General features: G+C 42.5%; 1 protein-coding gene across 1 annotated transcript in view; it reads right to left on the bottom strand.

Moving 5' to 3' along the window:
* Positions 1-239: 239 nt before the first annotated feature.
* Positions 240-25,744, bottom strand: part of LOC104689033 — a 62,144-nt gene continuing 36,639 nt past the window's right edge. Inside the window, exon 2 of the mRNA XM_010398895.2 lies at positions 240-1,965. Coding sequence (XP_010397197.1) covers positions 1,391-1,965 — 575 coding nt within the window. The 3' untranslated portion in view covers positions 240-1,390. The remainder of the gene's footprint in view (positions 1,966-25,744) is intronic.

The raw sequence follows: 25,744 nt of genomic DNA, 5'->3' as shown, positions 1-25,744 counted from the left end.
AGGTCAAACAGGTTTCTGGCTCACAATAAAAGATGAAATGGGGTTTAATTCCATATATGAATAGCTGCTCATGTAAATTGGTGTGCGTGCATGTAAGGGTTGTTGGGACTATTTCCTTGATGACTTCTGTTTCTAAAGAATTTTGTGCATTGCCCCATGAAACAAACTCTGCAGAGGAAAGTTTCAAGCTTTGAAACAAGGTTATAAAAACCAATGAGATTACCACACAGAGCACACAGTTTGTGTTAGCAGAGAACAAGTTTAATTGAAAACAGTGTTCTTGCATGTTGGATTCACAAATTCACAGTGCATGAACAAGAAACACGATCTAGCTTGTCCGCTCATCAATGACAGCCAATGCTAGCCTGTTTCCACAGGTTGCCCTCCTAAGGTACGAATGAGCCTCCCATACACCTCTTACATTGTTCGTGGTATTTAACTTTTTGCTAGAAGAGGAATTCAGGGCTACTTGTGAAGGAAGTCCACCTGAACAGAAAGATTAGGATGGGTCCAATGTGACCACTATTGTCACCTCTCATTTGCATTTCCAGGCTGTCCCGTACTGTTTCAGATCTTGTGTATATCCTGACTTTCCCCTACGCCTATCTCCCTGCCAGCAAGAATACATCCAGGATGGAATTTAAATAATTTTTACTGCTATCTTCAGTCAGATGGGTTAGGATAATGAAGGAAATTTTCAAGAAAACCTTCATTGGTTCTATGTTACCTGAATCGTTTCTCTCTGCACTTCACTCTTCGCTTTAGACCTATCTAGTGGTTTATATCATACAAGGGAACAGCCAGACACACCTGAGAGCATAGAGCCATCTTGAGGGGTGGGAGGAAATGAAAACCCAACAGAGAAAACCCCATCCTGAGACCAAGAGCATATGCCTGCTTTCTGAGATCAAAACTGAGCAGCGTTTCAGTTTGACTTAAGGGATTGTATACAGCAGCCATCAGCTGTGTGCCGACTTCCATGTACATGACCCAGTTTTGGATGGAAAGCACTCTTCTGTAACCCACTCCTCTCAAACTAACATCACACTGGTGTTGTGGTACAAAAGAGGAAGCAGACAAGAGCCTGTGTTTCAGATCTGAACTGCATGGCACATGTTACAGGGTCACTTGGTTTGAGTGTGCCTCGCTGTCCCTCTACACTTAGGAATTTATGAGGCACTCTGCTTTAGCAATGTTTTCTCTGTTTTAAGGACTGCAGTTGTTGGTACCACTTCTGGATGACCCCACCATTTATTTTGTCATTCATCACAGCACACCTAGGGCTGGTTTAGTATCAATACCAAGGAGTCCAACTTCTTCCTGGTATGTATAGGACTTTTTACAGAGAATAGGTGGTTTGGTGTTGAAATAGGGAAGGGATCAGAACAAGTCACAGGCAAGGACCACAAATGCAACTGTCAGGGAGAACCACACATGGAGCATGCAGAGGGGTTTTTTTTATTGTTTGCCACAGCTTAATGAAAGCTACCTGTTCTTTAACATTCATATGGCATGTGAACGGGCAGTGACCATACTGCTGACAGTGCTGCCCTGTGCCTACTGAAGCTTTGCACTGCACAGCGACGCAGGGTTTCGGGGCCAGACCCACAGAGATATTTAGGGGCCTAACTTCTATTTCAGACTTCAGTGGGAGGCTGGTGCCTAAATAGGAGTTGAGCACCTGATTACCTTTGCAGGTCTGGGCTTGCGTGGAAGCAGCCAGGAGGTGCTCCACGTCCCCTGCCTGCCCACAGGAAACGCTGCTCCTCTCCAACCGGCGGTCGAACCGTGGTGCGGTGCGACCCTGGTGTTGTGAAGTAGCCGTTCTCCAACTGGTGACGGCCTGATTCACAACACCAGCTGCTGCACGGCACCTTGAGGGGGCACCTGGCCAGGCTCCCTGCTCCTGGGCTCCTCTGCACTCTGTCCTTCTCCTCTGCAGTCCATCTTCCACACCATCGAGTGCTGGAAAGCAAAGTGACAGGGTTAGATCCATTGATCCCACGCGTTTTATACCCCTGTCTGTTTGAAATACAAACGTGTGAAGGGTGTATGCCTCCAAGAGAAAAAAACAAAGAAACAGAAGTGGCACTCAAGATCTAAGGCTTCGCAGAGATGGCCATTGCAGCGCAATGCTGCAAACGTGTACAGTTGCACTCCTGCAACTCATTCCCTGCACTCATCTCATGAGAGCTGGAGGCTGGAAGGTGGGGGAAGCAACCTAGAAACTCATCCAAGCCCTCAGAGACATGGGAGAAGCAGGCTGCTTTTTCATGGATCCCAGGATATTGTCAAAAGGAGAGCAGTGCCCAAGGGACCACTTGGCTTCCTGAGTGCACCACGGCCATGAACCTTCACACCCACACCCTGTCTACTCCTCTGAGGTGGCTGAGACAGCAGCACGTGTGGTCCATTCCCAGAAGCTGCCCAGCGCGTTGGCATTCAGGAATGTGCTCCCCACCCCACAAATGTCCGAGCCTGCAGGCTCTTCATTCCCCTCCGAGGCACCCATCCCTCAGGAGCTCTCAGAAGCTGAGGAACACAACCCGCTGCTGACCAGGAAAAACAAGTTTCTTGTAAAATCACAAGGGGAGTTACGGATTCGGGGACTCAAGGGAAAAAGAAATCGCCCTTGCCTGTGCAGGACTGACACTGGTGAGCATGCCAACCATCACAGCATGCACACAGTGTCTCTCGAGCAGCACGAGGGCTCAGGGTTGCAATGCTGCAGCACTACAGGAACGGTCTTGGGGAGGCCACAGCTCCAGGTGGTCCTGCAGCTTTTCAAGCAGACAAAAAGAGGTGGAAACAGACATATGGTTCTTCCAGATTCCCCTTAGAATGCTGCACCAGTGGTACAACGACTCACTTGTCATGGTTGGGTCATTCTTAAGGGGTTGCCAACAACTCCTTATTGGGTTAACTAATCTAGGCACTTGTGAAAACTTGATCTTGTGTATTAGAGACCTTCCTCATCAACCAAGATCCAGAAGGCAGAGTTTCTGTGAGTTAATTCAGGACTATCCCTGGGATGAGGATTCATTGAGGGAGTCCTTAAGCACATTGGATAGAAAGAAAGTGGTATGCAGCCTAGCACAACTCCAGGGAGAACTGCTGGTTTTTAATAGATCTCCTGAAATGGGTTGGATTTGGAGGCATAGGAAGCATCCCTCCCCTCCATGCCCACTGCTCAATTTAATTCAAGGGAAACTTCATGCCTTGTCTTTCCCCTGCAGAGAAGGGAGGAGATGTGTATAGTCCCTGGGCAGAGAAGTGAGTAACATAGGCACTAGCAGAAAATATTCCAGAGAGCCAGGTTATGCAATCTAGTTGCTGTAGGAAATGGAACTAAATTTCTTAACACCTGTGCATGTGTACACACTTGTGAAGTCCCAGTCATGTTGTACTAACAGAGCTTTTATTTAAAGAGCAGTTTCCAAAATGTTAACATGTTGAAACAAACAAAAAAAAGAGTATTTATGTGTATCTATTATTCCCATCAGCCTTCAACTCTGAAAGGAAGAACCAGAAAGCTGAACTTGTGTTGTGGCTGGTGCTGATCAATGGTGACACGCTAATGCTGGATGAAGGGGAATCATCTCACCAGAGCAGATCTTTCACTGTCTGTGGTGGCACTGAGCACACTTGATGAACCACATTGTGTCACACACAGATCAATGCCAAATATTTTTAGTACATTCTCTGTTCCCTGGGAACACTAAAGTCTGCTGCTAGTACTGTGCGTGGGAAAAGGAAAAGCAAATGGTATGAGCCTTTTTCAAGGTTGTTGAAATCCTTCTGAATCCTTTAATACAATCTGTGCTGAAGCAAATCAGATTACTTTAAAAAAGCACACTACCATATATGCATTGCTTGTAATCTGGAAGAAGCAAATTTAAAGGCCTTTTCAAGTTAAAAAACAGAATTATATGTTGTACAAATGAGAAATGAACGCTTAATCAACTTTCTCTCCCCTTAACACACCAGAGATAGAGGTTGGTTTTCTGCTTCTTTACCCCCTTGGTTAAATAGTCCAATGTAGTCTTAGTGTACATCTAAGTTTTTTAATATTAATATTCTCCCACTTTTACTTAATATTATTTTATTTAGTCATCTACTGGCAATAGCATTCATGTTCTTTGGCACTACATGGTCTGAAAGCTGTTTTACAATTTCAGCTCAATTGCACGTAGGGAAGTGTAGAATCTCCTGAACAGCTGAGGAACACACAGTGAAGGAATGGCATTCCCCCATGGCCAGCTGGGTCAAGAAGCCCTGAGGAAAAGCACCAAACCCAAATATTTACTTTAGGATAACACTAGTGCATTAGGAGAAGAAAGTCATCTCCTATAAATAGGAAAATGAACTTCTCAGTTTGGGGGGAAAAAAATCCGCCAACACAAACCCACCCAATAACACAGATAATCCTGCCTAGGAATTAGCATTTCTCTGTGTGTGTGTATACATATATACATATATACATCTCTGTATATATACTTAGAAACAGGAAAGAGTAATAAGAAGCCATGCCAATGAGCTGGTTTTTGTACACTGAGTTGCAGGGGGTGAGCAGGACTTGGGCGTGGGGTCAGCACTAGACTCGGGGCATTAAGTACAACCCCACCCTGAAAGGTTATTATCGCCCTTAATATCCCATGCAAATAGAATTTCTTGCTTTGGTCACAGCAGTCTATTAATTCAGCCCTCTTGTCTGGTACATCTTTATCCTCTGCAGGTTAATCCTGCCAAATTCCCTTGCTGTAGTACATGTCACACAGCATATAATATCCAACAATGCAATTTTGCTAATCCTGTTTTATCAGCTTTGTTGCCTTGTCTGGTCAATCCAATAGCGAAAAACCGCACATAAGGTTTTTGCCAAGATCTCCCTCTCTTTTGCCCCTCCACCCCCTCCCTTTTGTATGGTTTCAATTAAATAGTTTGAGAGCAGAACATAGCATTTGGATATCTGCCAATGTCCTTCAGAAGCAGAATGTCAAGGCACTTAATTATATAGGTCTCCCAATTCTTTCAGGCGCCCCACCTACCCAGTCAGCTGAATTTACTAAATGCAAGTGTAAAAAATCAGCTCAAATCTCCTTTTAAAACACTCCCCATGCATTAAGGACTTGAAGATGGCTGAATAGCGACATATTTATCGCCCATTATCTTACTGAAAGATTAAACAAATGAGTAAAGACTGTCTCATTAGCAGTTCTTTGTTGTCTTGTTTACTGTTTAGTGGACTCATTAACATTAATTATTAGAAGAGGAACATCAATTATTGCAATAACCTTTGTTAAGCCAAGCAAACTGACTGCTAAACAGCAAACGGATCCTCGTTTACCAGGCAGGATTTGCATGGACAGAAAGAAGAAAAAGAAAAGATCCCCATAAAATCCTCAACAGCACTCTAAAGCAGAAGAGATCCAGTGTCGCTTGTTAAGTCTGGCATCAGCGGCACGTCCTGCTCAAGAGCTCTAGACAGAGAATAAAAGGGTGAGTAAATTCTGAGGTTAACTCCACAAGACTTGCTTACCCAGCTCTAAGTGGCGAGATGTGAACAAAGGGATCCCTACTTCCTCTGGCGCTTGCCAGGCTGTATTTATTACACTAATTATTTTAACGCAGGGAACAGCCCTTTCTCTCCCTCGTCATCAGCGCAGTGCATATGCTTGTATAAATATAACGCAGACTGCAGCATCGATTTCAGGATTCTCCATCAACACACTGCTAGAGCTGACTGCTTCACTGCCTCAGGTGAAGGGCATTCTTACAAGATATTATGGCTCAGGCTTTTCCCTCTTCCCTTTCCCTCTTCCTCTGATTTCTTTTTCCTTTTGAGAAAACCAATCCCATGTGGAGATCTCCTCCCCTGCCAGAGCAGAGATTCGATGTTGTAGCAGTATTTTAAAGACACCATATATTTCAGCATCTCTGGCAGGAGTTAAATACCAGCAGTAGCACATCCATTATTTAAAATACTGTGAGGAAGAAAGCTGAGTCACACTAAGCTGGATCTGTCACCTCTGACACTTCTTCTCAGCCTAAATACAAGTGCTAGCCTGTGCCCAAGAACAAAACAAACCTTTGCAGAAGGACCCTGAGCCAAATCCAGAGGTTTTAGATTATATTTATATACAAATAGAAACAAGGGCAGCAAAGTGCTACACTTTCTGCAGATGCTTCCACAGCTCCACGCAGTGAGTGAATACACACATCTCTCCTTACACCAGCCAGGTTTTAAAGAACAAACCCTTGCAATTTCTGAGCAGCTGCCCTGTGACGGCTGCCCCATGCTCGGCATCACCAGGAGCCTTCCTCTTCACCCCCAGCCCCAGCAGCGAGGTCCACCAACACCTTCCCCTTGCTGCCCCTTGAAGTACATTGACTGTGTCTGGATCTCCCCACTAATTAAAATGTGAAACAATTAAGCTGTTTGCTAAATGAATGATTCTGGCCCTACAGCCTCCTGGCCAGAGAGAGAGGTCCGCAGAGACAGTGTAGCCTGTTACCTCGGCACGAATTTGTGCTGACAGGACAGTCCATCCGTCTTCGCATCTTTGGACAGCTGTGCTTACCTAGCAGAATGTAAACATCTCTGAACTTTGCTTACTGGATAAAAGGAAGCATTAGTTTCCTATTGCATTTCCTCCTACAAGATCAATCATACACACATGGGCCAGACACAGCATCCCTGTGTTTGTAATTAATCTCGTAAAGGAAGAACATCTCCTCTCAATCGATTGCTATATTTGTATGCAGCCTTCCTGCAAAGGAGGGAGTAAAAGAAAATAAAAGCCAGTAGCAGAATAATAATCAGCTGATTTCTTCATAAAGGCTGGTACATGCTTTATATGCACAGAAAGATGCTTTTTTAGGTGAGCTTATTCTCTGTTGGAAAAATCACCTTGTAATCAATGTCAATCATTAACATTGGGGACTGCAGGATTGCCTTTGGATGTCCTGATAGCAGGACTCTTTGATCATGACAAAATTCAAAAGGATTTTCTGGCTTTTTTTTCGATGTTTTCACCAAAACAATACACGTGTACTTCAAAATAATCTTCCAGATGCTTCATTGTCTCTTGCTAAGTGTCATTGATTGCAGACAACCTAATGGAACAGCACAGAGTGTCTGTGTTCACTGCCTGGTTTGCTCATAGGAGACTCCTTCCCACCAACACATCTGGTCACGAAGGATGTCTCGTTCACGTTTTCCTTACTGTGTATGGGGATGTTCAAAATCCAGACTAAGGAAATATTTATTTAAAAAACAGCAAACACCACCCCAGCACAACCTGCTAGATCATCCACTTCATGAAGAGCAATTTCCTGCCCTCTCAGAGAAAGAGGTGTGTGCAAAGTTACTGCCCTTCTGAGGCCGACTAAGCCTCAAGTTAGTGGGCAGAGGGAATCAAGTGCACAGTGTTTAAAAAACAAAAAAGGGAAAGTGCTTTTCAGCAGTTCCAAGGACCCACACCTGCCTCTTTCTACTGTTTTAGATGCATCTGTTTCATTGCACAAAGTGCACGGAGCTCACTGACATTTACACTGGGCCAGAATATTCTTTATAATGAGAAAATAAACAGTCTCTGGGACATGTTCAGATGAAATGTACACTTCTGATAGGCACCATACTAGTCTAGGATGCAGCTGCCCATTTTGATTTAAGGGAGTAATATGAAGATTTGCTTGCTCAATGCAATATTGAGACAAGTCAGCGTCCTCTTCCCCATTAAGCAAACAGCAGCAGGACAGGACTGCTACCGTTCATGACAGAGCTCACTCCATGGTACCTCACACAAGCTGCTTTAGAGGGTCTAATGCTTACATGATCAAATATTCAGAAATATTGAATATTACTTGTCTGAGAGGAGAAAAAAACATCCATATATTTTAGGAAACTGATTTACAGCAGTAGAGAACAGTGTCAGTATAATAGCACTTTAAAATAAAATGCAGGTGCGGTAATTATCTCCCTGATTGCCAACACTGCAGCCCCATCTGCAAGGCCTGTGAAGACCTGGAAGCATCCTTCTTCCCATCAGCATCCCACCATTGCATCAGGTAAAAATGCAGTCCTTGCTAAATACTCTGCTGCAGTAGAGCCTCTTTCAGGACAGAGGCTGATCATTTTTATTTTGTACTGCTCCTTTTAAATTTAAACATCTTTTATCTCCAGAAAAATGAAAGTTTTGCCTCAAATGAAAAAGGATGTCAAATATCCACAAAGTATCTAAGTGTACCATTTTCTTTAAGTGGACTCAAATAATGCAGTCTTCACTTGGATATATATATGATTTTCATAAAGAATTGGATGCCAACACATCCATTTTAGAATTTCTTTATCGGAAAATACATCTGTGTGGTAACAAGCAGGCTTTCATCTGGGAAATCTATAGCCCATTACCAGATTGCCCGTTCACTGTTCATAGGAATTGCCAGCAAAACCAAGTTACAAATCATTGCTTTGAATCCTCTCACCTCTATTTATCTGCTCCCAGCACGACAGAGGGATAGCACCTGGACCAGTGGTGCTGGCTTCTAACCTGACACGATGGACACTTCAAGAAGAGCGTTTGAGGTGGCCAGCGCCTCGACTCTTCCTCCCTCCCAGCCGCAGCAAAGGGCATCTTGCCTCACCACCAGCAAGATTTCCACAGCTGTGGAAGGAGAGAGATTTCCACAGCTATGAGGTGGGGAGTGGCTTGGACACATGTGTCACTCTTAGGATGCCTCCTCTCTGCCCCTCCTTTATCAAGAAAGTCCGGATGAAAAGTGTAAAGATGTTGTTTGCAAACACTGATCACTATAATTAAGGCACTGTTCAAACATTCAGTGTTTGATAAGGTGCAAAGAAGATACAATCCCATCATAACTCACTGGCCATGTAAAATACAAATGTGGTCCATACTCAAGTAAAGGACAAATGGTAAGCCCAGGGCTGGGTACTGAGTGTTAACCTATGCCTTCTCTGTGTGCCTGTTTAACAGGAGATTTCAGACACTTGGCTGACTTGGAAGTTTTGATGCCTCGCCAGTTGCCTTGAGGCTGCAAATCTTAGAAGAAGAGATTTTTCTGTGGTGTTTGACTTTTCTGCCTGAAGCCCAGAGAGCTGAGGAGCAGATAAAACACAGGTGAAAGTAGCCCACTACAAATGATAATTCACTGCATGTTCAAAGTAAAACTTGCATAGAGTGCAAAAGGAAAGGAATTTTCTTATTCCCCTTTCCTTCATATCCATGTGACCATCACTGTCCTTTGCCCCTACATGTACTGCTCTCAGGTCTGGAAGACCAGTAAATGCAAATCATTCTTCAGGAAAAGAAGATCCCAAACTCCTTTAAATTTTATCTGCTGTTTGTTATGCTTTTTTCACAACTAGCTACCCTTCTGTTGCCAGACCTAGAGAGGTTGGAGACACACATTTCTCAAAGCCGGCAGGAAGACAATAACAATTAACAGAATTATTCAGTTCTGTTGAAGCCAGATAAAAACCATGATCTGCATAAGAATTCAAAATTATATCCCTAATGAAATGTAGTTTCTGGTCCCAGCTATTTTTTCCTAAAAAAAAAACCCCAACCAACCAACCAACCAAAACCAACCAACCAAACACCAACCCCCCAAAACCCCTCAAAAAATCCCCCAAACAAACAAACAAATGAAACAGCTCAAAGCAACTCCTAAGGATAAGTATGCAAAAGCTTCCCTTTCCTTTGCAGAGTCACACTACAACCTATGTTAGTGCAAGCCAGCTGCACAAAGCCATCTCCTCTTTTGTTATCAAACCAGTGAGAAAACATGAATCAAAGTGGAAATACTTCAGAGATTTCCCATTAAAGCTGCAGACTTGACAGAGAATCACATATGGTCAGTTGTACCACAAATGCAAAGTCACAGTCCTAAATCCAGCTGGTCTCCTTCATCAGAACGGGATGTGTCTGTCTAGCAGTAGTCACTGAAAGAATGAAGCAATCTACGATCTGGAAGATAGCAAGTTGGAAGGAGGCATGTTTGAGGATTTCAGTTTAATTAATAGCAATAGATTTTATTATCCTCTGCCTCCAGTTTTGCTCTTAGTTCTTTTCATATTTGCTCTCTATTAATGAAAAAAGTATAATCAAGAAAACTAAGCATAAAAGAGTTTAATTAAGCATTTGGGGGGGGGGGTGGGAAAACCCAAACAAACCAGAACAGCAAACCTGCAACAAAAAAAGCAAGACCACCATGTATTTCAGATTCTTACTATACAATATTAATGTCTCTATGGGGGTGTGTGTTATTATGACACTAATTTGTTTAACACAAACAAGCATAAGTAGCTGAAGATGAAAACCAGTACCTAAAGACATGGCTGACAAAACATACTCATGTGTGCAAATGGGATGCTTGGGAATAAAGCTAATCTGGGGTTATTTGCACAAATAAGAAGGTTTTTTTTCCTTCCACAGAAGAGCTAGCAATAAATCATCACCACAGCCTCCTGCAATGTTAACATTAAATTTTTCTCTGTGTGCCTGTGTGCAGGCAGCTTTTGTTAGCGTTTGTCTACAAAATTATAATAGGTGTCTTTCCTTGTGCACTGGCTTGTGTGATAGCGGTTTAAGAGACAAAACCAAGCCCTGTGTTTAATATAGTGTTATCAGAGGCATCTCCCTTGGGGAGGTGTTATGGCCATCTAGCAGACACCTAGATGAGATATGTGCTTCTTTGGAGAGATACTGCTACAAAGAATTTGAGAGAAAAAATGGATGCTTAGTTAATAGATGCGCATAATTACTAATCTGCAATGCTCCTTAATGGGAGATTTTGACAGGCAGTTTTGAGAGGTATCATAAAGATGTGCAATAGTGCTGCTGAGTTTGTAACTCATTCCCCTGGAATCCTCCAGGCTTAACTTTTATTAGATATAATTTATTTTTTTTCTACCTTCAACAATTATTTGGAGAATCCAGCCCATTGCTGCCCTTCCCTCTCAAGGAAGCATGTTAGAACAGAAACGTGCTTCCATGTTTCCCTCATCTGCACATTTCCACATCATGCTGGGCACAGGCACTGCATCACAACTGAGCAGGATTGGTTCTAGTGGAGGGGAACGCTGCTCCTGTTATGAGAGAGGTTAATGTAAAGAAGGTACTGCAGAAATGAAAAGGAGTTAAGGTTAGGAGTTAGGCTGAGATGGGGTGTTAACACAGCAACTCTTCTTGGGAGGCCAGTCGCCCTAACTCACGCTGAAAGTATATGGGGAACCATGTTTTGCTCTTAGTATTGGAGCTGCAAAACCATATGTACCAGTTGGGTGTCATGGAAAAGACCTGAAACTCAGAGGCAAGTGACTGGCTGTATTTCCCTGTGCCCTGCCTCTGCATCCCTGCATGCCAGCACAGCTGAGGGCAAGATTTCTGATTCTTGCTATTCCTGTCCTGGAGAGGCAGGGTGGCCTGATTCACCGATCAGCTGGGTTTGCTCCTGTGATCTCAGGGGATGGCCTAGATGTGCTGCAAGGAATTAACCCCTCACCCTCCTTCCTGCACATGCCATTTTGTGTGAAGTGTAATATTGAAAGAAACCACTACGACAACATGTCTTGCTGTGAGTGAGAATGATCAGCACAAAGCACAAAAAGCCAGAGCCCCACTTGCAGACTGTTTTGAGTACTTTAAAGCAGCCTACATTTGGCTTTTGTCCCTGTCCTTCCTTTGGATTTCTATTGTACCTGGGCACCCTTGCAGGAGGTGATCATTCTTACTAAAATCCCCTCATGTGCCTTGCTGTCCATCCAATATCAAAGCACACCAATGCTTTGAGGAAGCAGCCCAGAAGCTCCCATCTTAACAGAGCAAAATGTGACTGAAAATGCTCATGAGATCACGCATGTGACAGGTTAATGTGAACTGTTTTTGAAGGTGAAACGGAGGCGTTGAGGTCCAAGGGCAGCAAGTGGCACGCTCCCAACTGCAGTTCATGATGAAACAGGCCACTGGGTGTCTGCGGCTTTTCAGAAGCCCTGTCATGCATTGCAAACATATTTTGAAAGGTTTTATAAACAAATCCAAAGGAGGTTATTAAATTCATCATTCTGTGTGCAGAAGGCATGAAAAAATTGTTGTGAGTCGGGTAAGTAAATAGAAGTCTAACAGCAAATAATAAAATGACATAAATACAAGAATGATGACTAGATTGCTGTATTTTGAGTGGATTTCAGACAGATGTGAAACAGGTGGTAATTATTTGCTACAGAGTAACTGCAATTTACTTGAATTAACTGCATAATACATTTTGGCCAGAAATCCTGGTATTAACGCAATGATTTCTGAACTTCTTTAGGGAAAAACATCAGTTGTGTATCAAGTTGCATTTCACCACGGCACTCATATTTTTTTTATCCTCAGTAAAATACAAACGTTAAAGCAGCTCTCTAAGGTTATGCAAGCAGCCGGGGCAGCAATGAACAGGAACTCTGGACAGAAAATGGACACTGGCTCTAGGCAGGAGCTCCTTTCCTGTGGATCCTACCCCAAAACGCCAACACGGAGGAGCACACCAGGTCTCCTGCTGTGCTCAGAAATTTCCCCCTGGGCAGCCCCATGGACCAAGCAATGGCCTTGCAGGGTAACTCCTGTGGTTCTGCTTCTGTCATGGACGTACCTACTACATCTCTCCTGGTTTCTGGCACATAAACTAATTAGAATGATGTTCCAGAGGAAACTTCCTCTTGGATTTGGTACACAATCCTTTCAGCGCAAAATGATGAACAATCTTAATTTCCTTCAGACGATCCCATCAGCTGTATTAATAAATTAAAAAGCCAAAAATAAGAATAGCAGTGTCTGAAACTCCACTGGCCAAAAAAAAAAAAAAAGAAAAAAGCATTAAGCAAAAAGTGTTAAAACTACCATGCAAGGCACGTATTTGCTATATTTAGCTTTTTTACCCTAAAGGATGATAATCCTAAAGTGGAAGGAAAAATGTGCTGAATCACTACATTTAAAAAAAATGTGTTCTTCATCGAGCAAAATGTACCAGCCATGTAACACTGAATCTGAGTGCTTTTCGCCCTACATTAAAATACTTACTGAACTGAGAGAGATTAAGGAAAACCTGACATCTTCCCAAATGCATGCTTCAGAGGAGTGGGGAATTAAATCAGCATTCCTGTACTCGGAAGTCAGTATTCCAATTGTTCTGTGCAAGGAGTGCTCTGTGTTTTGATAGCCCAAAGTGCCATGACCACTGCAGGACACAGGCATTACACGAACATCAGATCCCGAACTGCCTGCCTTGTTCAGGAATAAGGGCCACAGAGCCAACCTCGGCGATGCCACTCACACACGTTAGAATTTAGTCCTGCAAATCCTTCATCCAGTGGCGACACTGATAAAAATGTGGGGGAAAAAAATGCAGATCATCGCTGTAATTTGCAAAAGTCTGGCGTATGAAACTTGTCAAACGCACGGGCAATGTGCATGAACAGAGCAAGCCTCTAAAAACGTAGACAAATGTTGAATTTTTGAAGATGTATTTTAAAGCAGGTGTCATATTTTGTCAGCTAAAACATAATTTTACAGAAACTCTTCCTACCTTGCTTGAATAAGCTATGGTACCATATGGCAATTTCCACCAATGGTGGCAATAATATCTTTTTATAAAAATAATATCCTTTTTCCTCTTAACAAGCTTTACAGATGAGCATAGGAAAAAAACCACACTTGAATTAAGCAGATGCTTATGACATTCCTCCTGGCCATATAATATGATTTATTGAGTTATACTGCAGTCTTCGGCTTTTTAACCAGATTAAGGCTGAAAAAGAAGCCAGCAACTAAAACAGTTTTCCTTTTTTATTTGTATTATATTTAGTTATGTCGTATTTTTAGTTAAATAAAGTTGTGGAAGAGTACAGAAGCTACAAGACCTAATGGCCCGGATATGTAATTAATCAGATTTGAAAAGCAAGGACCATTTATCTACATAAAACAAATAGAATCTATCCTATTAAGCTAACCCATTCAAATGACAAACCTGACTGCTGCTGGTGAGAATATTTTGCTTGGCAAAGGTCCTAAAGGTTCTAAAATTATGTATGCTATTTTTATTTCCTCCTTGGATTGGATTAGTTACTAAGCAACTGAAGTGTTCAGTTCTCTTGGTTAACAGACATACTGTATTTCATAAAATTGGTTACTGTATAGGACCTAAACTCCTGTGAAGAAAAGATAGAATCGTGGGTTTTGGGGACTATTTGCTTGTGAATGATTTTGTGTGATGGTCTGTCCCGGCTTACATTTTAAATGTACATAATTACTATCTGGGTTGCAAGTTTTAAAAAAGTTTTATCTCTAGGTTATATTTTTAAGAAAAGAGGAATCTCTAAGTCAGCGTCCTACTTGACAAGGGAATTTGATCACTTTTCATTTCCTAAAAATGCCGCTAAGGAACTGGAGGTATATCATCAGTGTAATGCTCTTCAGTGCATTAAACAGAAATAGGACACAGCTTAATAAAAAGAAAAAAAAAAGGTAAAAACCAGCAGGGAATATAAAGAACATGCCCTGAAATAGCTCTCCTTCGGAGTGAGAATGGACAAGAACTCTGGCATAGAGGCAGAATACTGGCAAGGTCCTTTAAAGCACATCCAAGTGTCCTATCTTTAGCTGACTTGTTGCTATCACTTGTAAGTACATGTGTTCTTCGCACAGTCATACTAGGGTGGAAAAAGTACTTCAGGCCTCTCAGGACTGTGAAGCATGCTGCTTACTGTTGCTGAAGCCCTGTAAAAGCTCCACTGTACACCAAGATGTTCAACTTCACAAACTATCTTCCTAGTGCCCCTTAAAGAGAATAAAATGTGGAGCTGATGGTGGTTTGATGGTTAATCCTGGTGTTCTTGCTTGTTTGTTTAACCCCAGATGAAACCTCTGGCACCTAGGAGGAGTGAAATATTAGCTTTTACATAAAGTTAGTCTAAAACAATCCTTGGGATAAAGTGTATGACCAGACATACCCTGGAACCTTTTCTGAAATTAAAGACTGTGCTAGACAAGTCAGCTTCCTCCCTCTCTCTGAGCCAGCTGATTGCCATGTTTCCACACCGATAGTGTGGTGTGGCTGTGGTGCCCAAAGGTGCTCAGACACTCCTCAGATAGACAGAGCCCACAGATGCTTCTGGGTCAGACAGAAGAGCACACACTTGTGTGCCTAGCTGACACATGAAAGATCTTCTCTGCTCTTCTGCAGCTTGGTCGGGTGAACTGCCTTCCTTTGCAGCCTCCAAGAAAAAAAACCTGTTAAAGCTGGCAAAACATTTCTGAGCTCAGGGTGCACCAAGCACCTAACTTGGGCTGCTTAGTTGTGGTGCAGTGAGGAAAAGCCAAGCTCATGTGAAGGGGTTGCCAAGCAAGGCATCTCTTCCCTGTGCAAATCCCTAGGAAATACCCGGTGAGCAGAGGGACAAAGAGAGATGCTGGAGTGTGTATCAGTCCCACAGCTGCCTATGCCATCCGTTTGTTCTGGGCAATGTGTTTAAGCTCAGCCCCATAAATAGACTCTACTGGATGACGATAGAAGTAATTCAAAGTGCTTAAAACAGCTACTCCATAAATCATTTGCATTCACTGGGTTCCACCTGGGCCCTCACTGTATTCTTCCTCTGCTTGGCTTGGCAGGCAGAGCACAAAATGGGTCACTTTCTGCTCCCTTGAATATTTTATCACTAAAAAGGGAAAAGCAAAAGGTCAGTGTTCAAAGGGATTCCTTGTCCATATCTCTGTGCAACTTCAGCAATCTGGGTAATCTCAGGACCAGATCCTTCAAGATGCACACAAGACCTCTGACAAAATCACTGCCCTCATGTCACAGTGCTTTCTCCTGCGTGGCTCCTTACTGTCTCAAGGTTAATATGCACACACACACAAAAATCTACTTGTAGGTACTAAAGCTGACCCGCAGGGTGTACTGCACTATTCTGGAAAGTAGTTCAGGCGATTCAGCACCTTCTTTCAACTGCACTCTATTCTTTAAGCATCACTCTTCTACAAGTTTTAAAACAACACTTTAAAAGAACCATTAGTGATGCCTGTGTAGGTACCACTGGACTGCAAGACAAAAAATGCACCTACTCTGCAACACATCTGCACTCATACCTGCTTGCTTAAGGACTCACAACCCTCACACAAGCAAAGATCCTTACTTGAAATCTGACAAATGAGCTATTTCAAAATCAAAAGGAAGGGAAGAAAAATCCATAGCTGTGATGACTCCCACCTCTGTTCTCTGGCCAGCTGCAGGGAGAGGGAAATTTCCATCACTTCTCTGGTCCCATGTAAGCCCAAGCAGGCAGAGCTTTGTCAGAGAGAGCCAACAGTACAAATTCCATCCGGAGCAGTGATACTTTTTTTCAACCAGACACTGCACCACAAGATAGGTTGCTGCGTGACTCAAAATAAATGTACTTTGCGTACATTTGGGTGCAAAGCACATTTAATTTAAATTTTAGGAATGTCTCAGTTTTTCCCTCAGGAATTCCTGGGGTATCATCCTGAGTCAGCCATGGGGAGGACAGAAGATGCAGAGGATCCTACAGGGTTGATGCTGGGGAAGATGGAGAAGGAGGGCGAGCAGTGCTTCAGCACCTACCAAACCAGTGTAGTCATTTGAAAGGATGTTTAAATACCAGTGTTGAATAGTGACATGAACGAAATGTACTGGAAAACACAAAACATTTTAAAATCAGTGGGGAGGTATGAGATGCTGATCTGCAGTTCCAGTAAAGGACAGTCAGCAGTGCTGGTAGGCACGCTACGCTGTGAGAGCACACCAGGACCCTAATACAAAGCGAACACAAAGCCAGTCCTTTAGTTAGCTTTTTTAGGGTCAGCTTCTCTTGCTTCACCAACCCTTTGCTTTAACGTGCAGTGACACAGCTGTTCCACCCAGAGCATAATGGCTAAGCAAAGCTAACACGATTTCAGGTATAGGCACTGTTACACCCAAAAAATAATATCAGAACCAATGTTTCAACACCAGAATTGTCGTTCTGAAACTACCTGTCATACCATTTCTTATAAAGCCACAAGTGCACCACAAGAAAATTATTCAGAGATCCCTCTTATCAGATGCAATCCTGCAAAATCTTGGAGCAAAGCTGCTAGGAGGTCTTAATTTTGGACATGTGCATGGTCCTCCTGACTGCAGCAGGACTGCTCACTTCCAGGTCTAATTGATCTACAGCTGAGATTTCAAAAAACTCTTTGTTTTGAAGTAAAGAAATGAAGCAGGATGTTGAACCTTACAAAGGAAAGAATCCTAATAGAAATGCCTCACCAAGCATGAACTCTTAGACCTTCAATTTATTTTTCCAATACAAGCCTATACTCCTGCAGCCTGCTCCTGTGGGATGCAATGCACCAGTGACTCCCAGGACTTCCCTGCAGCAGGGCATTATCATCATCTTCTTCACCCTTGCGGCTTGAGTTCTGACTGCCCACCAGCAGTAATACTCAAACTACACTACACAAGAACTCAAACCATACTCTTTCCATTTCCCAAAACACAACCGTACAAGCCAGGCTGCTGATTTAAATGGAAATACTTGCAGGTTTGCAAAACCAGGTCACAGGGAGGGAAAAAAAATCCTGTTTTGTAATGCCTGGAGAAGGCACATGTGGGAGAGATGGGGCTTCTTTTCTAGGAAAAGAAAGACACAGGGAAACTCAAGTAAAGGAAAATGAAGCCTCACTTCTGAATCGAGACAAACGGCTGTCTTACTGGCACAAGTAAATTAAAGGTGAAAGCTTTGTCAGGAGCTGTGCTCTGTGGAAGACAGCTAGAGAAGAAGAATTTAAGATTTCTGAGACAGGAAGAGTCACAAGAGATGAACATTGTATGATTTAATTATCCAACTGGAGGGATAAATTAAGCTTTTGACTTGGAGTTGCATATAAAGAGAGCAATTAGACCTCTCTTTAAGAAAATTAGCATACGGTTTAAGAAGGGAGCAATAGTTTAAAATGCTAGTATGAAATTGTTACTTATATGCAATGGTAATAGATCTCTATGCTAGACAGATTGAACTAGATGCTCCATTGTTTTATACCAGTGTTCCTTTTCCAAAGCCAGAGGACCTGGAGCTGGTTTTTGCTGTTAGAAGGTCTGCCCCAATAAGTCCATTTTCAGTGTGGACACAGCCTCCACCAAAACTCTCGGGAAGTTTTCTCAGTTTCCAAACCCACACTGCTGCAGTGTGTCTTGGATATGTATTATTCATAGATTATTAATCCCCTTAAAATAGGTCTGTGCTGTGAATCTGCTCTTGAAATGGGCTTTACATATATGCACATATGCTTAGCTTGGGTTCAAGTTTTCATGACAGGCTTCTGTACAACAGTAGTCTGTATGACTGTTAATCCACTCTTCTTAGAAGGATGCTTGTGTGTTTGCATATAACTATACATATGCACCTTTACTCTCCAGGCTCTGCTGGCACTGCATTAAACAGTTCCAGTGAGATGAAGTTGTTTCAAAAAAAAAACCCAAAAAACCCAAAACATCTCCATCAAGCTTCAGATTTCCTAAGTGGGTAAATCAGTATGAGTTCTCTGACCAAAATCAAACACTACCAATCTATTTTAGCTAGGGAACAAGCCCTAAATAATTATAAAAATACTTAGTAATTTATTTGAGGTTTAAATTAAGTCATTTTCCACATCAGGAGGTTATATAAGCTTTTTTTCTACACTGTGTGCCAACTTGCAGTAAACTATGCTCTCTGTTTGGAAACCTACCAAAAATTGTTGAGAGAGATTTCATCAGTACAGAGACAAGCACTTTTGACCCCGTGTAAGATTTTGTTATGGTCTCCCTATTTGAACAAGTAACAATTCTGAGGAAGTCAATGTTTGCTCTGCTATCGTATTTCTATCTAGTAGCACTTTCCGGAGCGAAGAAATTGCTCTATCATGCGTGCAGAAGCACTTGGCTTGCACATAAAAAGTCCCCGGAGGGTTAAAAAAACAACAACCCACCACTTTTTGAAACCCTATCAACATGCACACAAATTGCACACCAAAGAACTGGCTAGTATAAATTTGAATGTATTTAATACCAAAGTGAGGAGCAAGACAGTAATTCTGAAGCAACAATCCGTCCTTTTTGCGAAACTTACTGTCAAACAAAATGTTTAAAAGAGGATTAATTTTCCATTTATGATCTTTTACCAAACACTTTTATGCTCAGATAATTAACTTCTCTAATGAAAAAAAAAAGAAAAAAGAAAATGTATCAGTGCAGGTTTTAGTGCATTTAAATAAGCATACATTAGTTTAATTTTCATGTTTGAAGCCCTAGGATCTCAGTAGTGAAAACCTAATGTGATTTGACCTCTTTTATACAGAAAATAGGTCAGTGAAAAGAAGATATAACATCTTCAGCTCTATATATTTCCCACATTCACCAAGTTTTTATTGCTAGTAGGACTGGAGGGGAAAACATCAAGAGTAAACATACACGCGAAAGGTATCACTGCGTTAGCCACCAGTTAGGAACTCCACCTTGTACATAACTTCTCACTATAACACACCACCAGAAATGACTGGGATGTACATTTACAGTGAAAAATAGCAGCTCTGCCTTTTATAAATCAGATAGCGTGACTTACTCTGAGCTGAATTTCAGCTATGAACACTTCGGAGAGTGTAAGAGCAGGAAGCACCGTGATGACTGAGGCTGCTCTGGGAAAGCTTCCTCAACTGGATGTCAGCTGCTGGGGTGCCACTGGCATTCAACGACGTTGATGGGGTCCTCATCTGCTCCCAGGGGACTGTCCAGTCAAGAGCAAATATGTGTTCAGGCTGCAGTTCTCAGGGATACACCCCAAAAGCCTTGTGCCATCAGGAACAGACCTGCTCACCCACACATTACACTGGTGTTCCCCTCAGAACAGACCACTCACTGATGGGCAGGAGCAGATCTTTAGGAAAAGGAATATTTAGACTTTTCTGTTTCTATGCTGACACTCGCTGCTTGGATAAACATGTGTTCAGGTGTTTGTTTATTTTTTCCTTTATCTGTGCAAATCCTTGAAAACCCTGCCCTTTGGGAGCAGGTTTTTGGAACAGCTGCCCAAGATGACAGGTGAATATTTATCTCTATGTGTGGTTTAGTATGTAACTACCCTTGTCTCCCACCCTGCAGGTCAAGTTCTTATGGTCCAGGCAGCACTTCTGAGGAAGCTGTAGAGAAATGTAGGGAGTGGGCTGGGGCTGCCAGATGGCCATGTATCTATCTGTCTGTCTATCTAACTATCTTTCTATCTATCTCCCTCCCATACCCTGGTGCCACCCCATCAGGCAGCATCAACTGTGAGCTCCAGTGGGAAATGAATTCTCTCCCCTGCTTCTACTCAGGGAAGTTTCCGCTCCATGTTTTAAGTTTACAGCTATGCATCACCAAACGAGCCCCAAGAAAGGGGAAGACAGCCAGGCTGATGTTAAATGACTTGCTCAATGTCAAATGGCAGCCAGCAGCAGAACTGGAAGTATAAGCCTGGGTTCCACATGGTGCAGACTGTAGCTACGTTTGCTAGTTTAAGGTTTGGCGTACACTTCTGAAAATGAGTGCATGGTGAGGAATACATTTTCAATGTGCTCATTGTATTCAATGCCTCTTGTTTTTTTCTACCACCACCACCACGGCCCATACAGGAGCCCACTCATACTTAACTGTTTTGAAAAGGCAAAGGATCACGTTATTCCCAGGTGAAACCAAAATTACTCCCCCACCCCTTTCTATGTTCAGGACAACAGACTGACTACAAAACTATCATGGATATAATTTAGCAAATACAGGTTGTACATACTTATTTAATACAGAATTTTATGGCACACTGGCCCAAGCCTTTCTTTTGTATAACATTGTGGGATGCCACGGTCTTACAGGGAGACATGTCTCCCTGCAATCCTCTACCTTGCAGTACATAGGAACATGCCTGAATTACCCATTACTTACATGGGTGTGAAATATATTAATGCAGATCTTACAAAGGCTAGTTTTGGAGGTTTATAAAAACCTGTATATTCTATTGAGCAATTAGTTCTGGCAGCAAGGCCTTTAATCCAATAAAACCTCATTATGTCAGTAACAGACCCCATGCAACATGCAAATCACACAGCTTTAGTGTCAACTCCCTGCCTGGTCAGTGTTAATGAGAAGGGCTGAGGGGGGATTTCCAGGGGTTCGGAGACTGCTTTGCTTCAAATGCAATTTTGTTTGCTTTGTCTTTTTTTTTTTGGCAGCAGCCCTTAAAAGTCAAAGGGCCCCATGGCATCCCCAAAGCCCATTGGGACCATTTGTGTGCGATGTGTGCTCCAAAGAGGTCAGAGCCAAGACGAGTGCAGTGGCCACTGCTTCTGGTTGTTACCTTGAATTTTAACATATCCAAACCAGGACAAATCCCCTTCCCTTTTGCTTTCCAGTACATTTCCTCTTACCCCAAGATCACTAGTCTCTCCCTTCATTGCATCAGTCTCAGCAATGCAGAGATAAAGACTGATTTGTTTTTCAGGAGCTAGGGAGAGAGAGGAGAAAAAAAGAAAAAACCAGGAAAACAAAAAGCACAAAAGCACCAGTTATGGAGGAACTCAATGTTTTCACCACCTTTCCCCTCATCCCCAGCTTTAAGCATCAGCTCCAGTCAATTCCACCCAGACAATAAAGTCATTTATCACTCAAGGACCCGCACAGGTTCAATACCTGATGTAAAGCCGATGATTGCTTCCATTGATTCAGATGAAATATCCAAGCAGAGCTGCAGCCGGCCGTGGCTAGAGCGCATGCCCCATTTGTGATGGTTTAAAAAATAAACCATTGATTATAAAATGGAGCCTGATAAATCCTGACGGGGCAGATCTGCAGCTGTACCTCTCCTCTGACTCCTATAATTAATGGCTTGGTACTGTGCTACTGTTAAGTGAGGACCCGCTCATCTAGAAGCAATAGCACATGTTAGCGGCATTTATGCAAATGTGCGCAATTACTGCACCCGGCAAAACTGACAAGGTCACTCCTTGTTTTGGCCGAGATTTTCTTGGTGGAGACCATCAGTGCTGGCTGGGGATGTGTTGCCACAAGACAGACCATTTCTTCAGCTGCCTGAGAACACAATATGACATCAGGGGGACAGGAGATTAATCCCACAGCAAATGGGGATCTGAGCCCTCAAATCAAGCAACCATCAGAAGATGCTGAATGAGAGATGTGGGAACTGACTGGGCTTCGGATGGTCTGCAGGCTGGGAAAGGGATCACCCCACTCCTGGTCACAGGTGGAAAAAAACCTTGACGTAAGATGCCCTTTGACAAACGGCATCTCAGAAGCCCAGAAGAGAGATCTGGACAACTGTAGACTCATACAGTATCCTTCTCCTAAGGAACAAAACTACTGCCTTGTTGTGAACAGTTGTTTAAACTCTTTTCCTCTTGAACAAGTGCTGGATGGAAACACTCTTCCCACCAGTGTGATGCACAACCCCAGAGGTCAGCCACAACTCAGAGGCCTTCAGCCACAGTCCCCAGCATTGCCAGCTTTTGCCTCCATCTGCATGGATGATATCAGGAGAGAAGTATTATGTCTCTCTGTAACTGATATATATGCTTTTCCAAGATTGTATTTCAGTATCAAGCCAGGCTAATACATGTGCAATTAGCAGTGGAATTGCTTTACTATTTACCAGCCTATTAAGCTCTCCAGTCAAAGGAAAGTTCCAACTATCAGACAAATCTCATACAATAGCTATCCATTTATACGAGACTCATTTAATTTCATGGTATTTTAACAAGGTTGCAGCTTCCTCATGACATTCTTCTACAATTTCAAGGCAAACTCTCATATCCTTAAAAGGTAAATATATTGCAGAAGAGACTGGCAGAGAGAGGCAAGGAAGAAGAGATTTTTCTTAATTTTTTATTTGACTCCCTCTTCCCTGACTGGAGACAGAAGTAGACACATGATTTAAAAAAAAGCAACAACCCAACACACACACACTACATTTTATCATGGTAAATTCTTGTAATGTGAAGGGATGACTCTGCCCATTTCAATTTAAATAGGAAATGAGCTTTCTTTGCAAACATTTATGTGTAGATTTACAAAACCCATTAAATAACATGGGGGGATTACTGAGTAGTGTCCACCCAAAAGTATTCATCTGAGTTAATTCTGTTTCCAAAATGAAATAAAGTGCAACAATAAATAATGGCTAATGTGTAATTCAATGTAAAGTCGGGATAAATCCTTTCTTTCATTAGACTTGGTACAGTATATGTGCTATGCATTTTTAATACCTTTAAATAATTTAGGAGAAATAGTGCAGAGTAAGACTGACAGGAAATGGTTTAAGCTCCTAATTTGAGGAAACAGCCTATAAATTAAACTTCAGGAGGACATAACTTCTTGATTAAAGGTAAATTGTTGTTGTCACACCCAGAAAAAAAAATGCAGCATTGTATCTTATTACTCTAATCTATTACATTTGCTGGTGTAATTTAGGAGAGTACCACAGAGCCAACAACCAAAGAATCACAGCCTGGGACCTCACTGCGCTGCGTTCTGCCCAACCACTGCAGAACGAACAGCAACAATCTAGAATTTGAAGTCTTAAAGCAAAAAATGGCTTCTTTTATAAGCATGCATCAGCTTCTGATTTTCGACAGGCAGCCACAGCAAATGCATTTCTGACTCTTTCCATTTTCTTGCTGGCTGGTTCTTAACCGTCTCTCTCCCTCCTCCCCACCTGTCACTCCTGACCCTTATTTCCTGCATGCAGGTGTTTCTGTCCTTCCCTTGGATCTGATGTGCCCGATAGACCGGGCATGCAGGATGCTGATTAGCGCTGTCGGCTTTAAAGTTTCCCTAGCCCATTTCTCAGGTAATCTCGCACAAACGCCTATCTCCAGCCAGCACATGTGGCAGAGATGCAGTGGCTCACCTCTTATTTCAGAAACACCTGCAATAAATCAAGAGAAAAGCTCTTAGCCCAGATGTTGAAAGGCAAGGATGTAACAGCCTGCCTGAAGCTGGAACTTGAACCCAAATCCCACTGTGTGCTTGTACTCTTCTCCACAAGCTCATCATGGTGAAGGGTGGTAGTGGATCCATGGAGGGAAAATAAAAGGCAAAGCGTAATGCATGAGCTTATTCAGGCAAATAGCATTGCAAATGAATAACTCTACTCACACAAGCAGTCTCCATAAATCCCAAATCATGTTTGTGTTCAAATACTTCCTCCCACGGCTGCAAAATGTGTGAAGAGGCTGAGAAAGAGTCACCCATAACTACAAGGATTCACACCTCTTAAAGCCATCCTTATTAAAAGCAAATTGTATTTACCAAAACAGTACAGAAGCAACCTCGGCTGTCTCCCTTCCTTCAGTCAGCACAAAGAGAGCTCCAGCTCCTCCAGAGCAGGCCAAGAAGGATATACCTTTTCAGCCAAGGGGGTTGAAACAGCTTCTGCTTCCACTTGGGGGCTTCGCTGCAGAAACTACCTAGTTTAAATCACATTTTATAGCTTGTGTCACACAGACTAAATAATTTAACAGCCCCTTCTGGCTTTAAAATCTATGAGTTAGGGAAACCTACCTATTGCATCACGGGCGGTAAATCTTTTTACCAAGAGAACAGTAAGGTTGGCCTTGAAAAACAGGGCTTTTTAAAACTAGTCAAACAAAGCCCCATGTAAGTGTGAGACATTTTTCATTGTGAAAGGGATGAGTTTTGGTGAAATCTCAGAGCCTCAACTTTTGATCAGTTTGTATTAAGCTCTAAAAGACTATGTAAAATAATGCCTCTCGCCATAAAGCACTGTTCTATTTGGAGAGGAAATTGTTTATAAAGAGGAACAAAGTATGAACTCAACTCTACGAAAAGCTAAAAATACCTAATTTAGCACAGTGTTTCAGAAACTGAACCCTAAACATGAAAAATCCATCCATTACAAAGCATCCTGCCCTGCAGAGACCATATCAGGTTCAGCAGGAAAAAAACCAAAGAAAGAAAAACTGCATGCTCAGTCCAAAGGGAACTAGAATATTCTAAAATATTTTAAAAAGCCTAGCTGCACTTAAACTCCACTTAGAGGACTTATACAGCAATTAGTTTTAAATGAAGTAATGGATTTCCTGGTTTCCAACTTGACAATGTACTTAAGCAGGATGACTCGTGTGCACAAAGATAGAAATTTAGCTATCTGTCCTTTGCATGTAGAATCAATGCCCGATACGTTATTCTCCCCCAAACTGGTGTTTGCACATGACCCCTCTCCTGAGAAGCCAGTGTCTTTGAAGATGAAGTGCTGAGCCACAGCCTCACACTTCACAGCCAAAACTGCAGCTCTGAAGCCTTTTGGACTTTTCCCTCAAAGACAAGCACCACGAGGCAGGTTTCCCACACAGAAATGGATACAAGACTTGGAGATATCATTGAGAAAAACACCTTCTGATCTTTAAGGAGCTGTGCAATGGTTGGGATGTGCAATGATTGGTTGGTCCTGGTTAGGTCCCAAGCACAGCACTTTGAGCATATACAGCTCTTCAGAGCACATGTATCTTGGAAAAGTTTTCTCTGCCTGACAGCTGTTGTTCTTATAAAGGAAAAAAACAACAAAACAAAGACGAGGGGAAATTTCTTCTGTCCTCAGGGAAGAAGCTGCAGTGTATCCCCTTTAAAAGGAAACTGAGGATAGGAA

Source organism: Corvus cornix, chromosome 2 (genome assembly GCF_000738735.6).
Source record: "Corvus cornix cornix isolate S_Up_H32 chromosome 2, ASM73873v5, whole genome shotgun sequence".
Classification (NCBI taxonomy): domain Eukaryota; kingdom Metazoa; phylum Chordata; class Aves; order Passeriformes; family Corvidae; genus Corvus; species Corvus cornix.
This window is presented reverse-complemented; position numbering and strand designations above follow the sequence as displayed.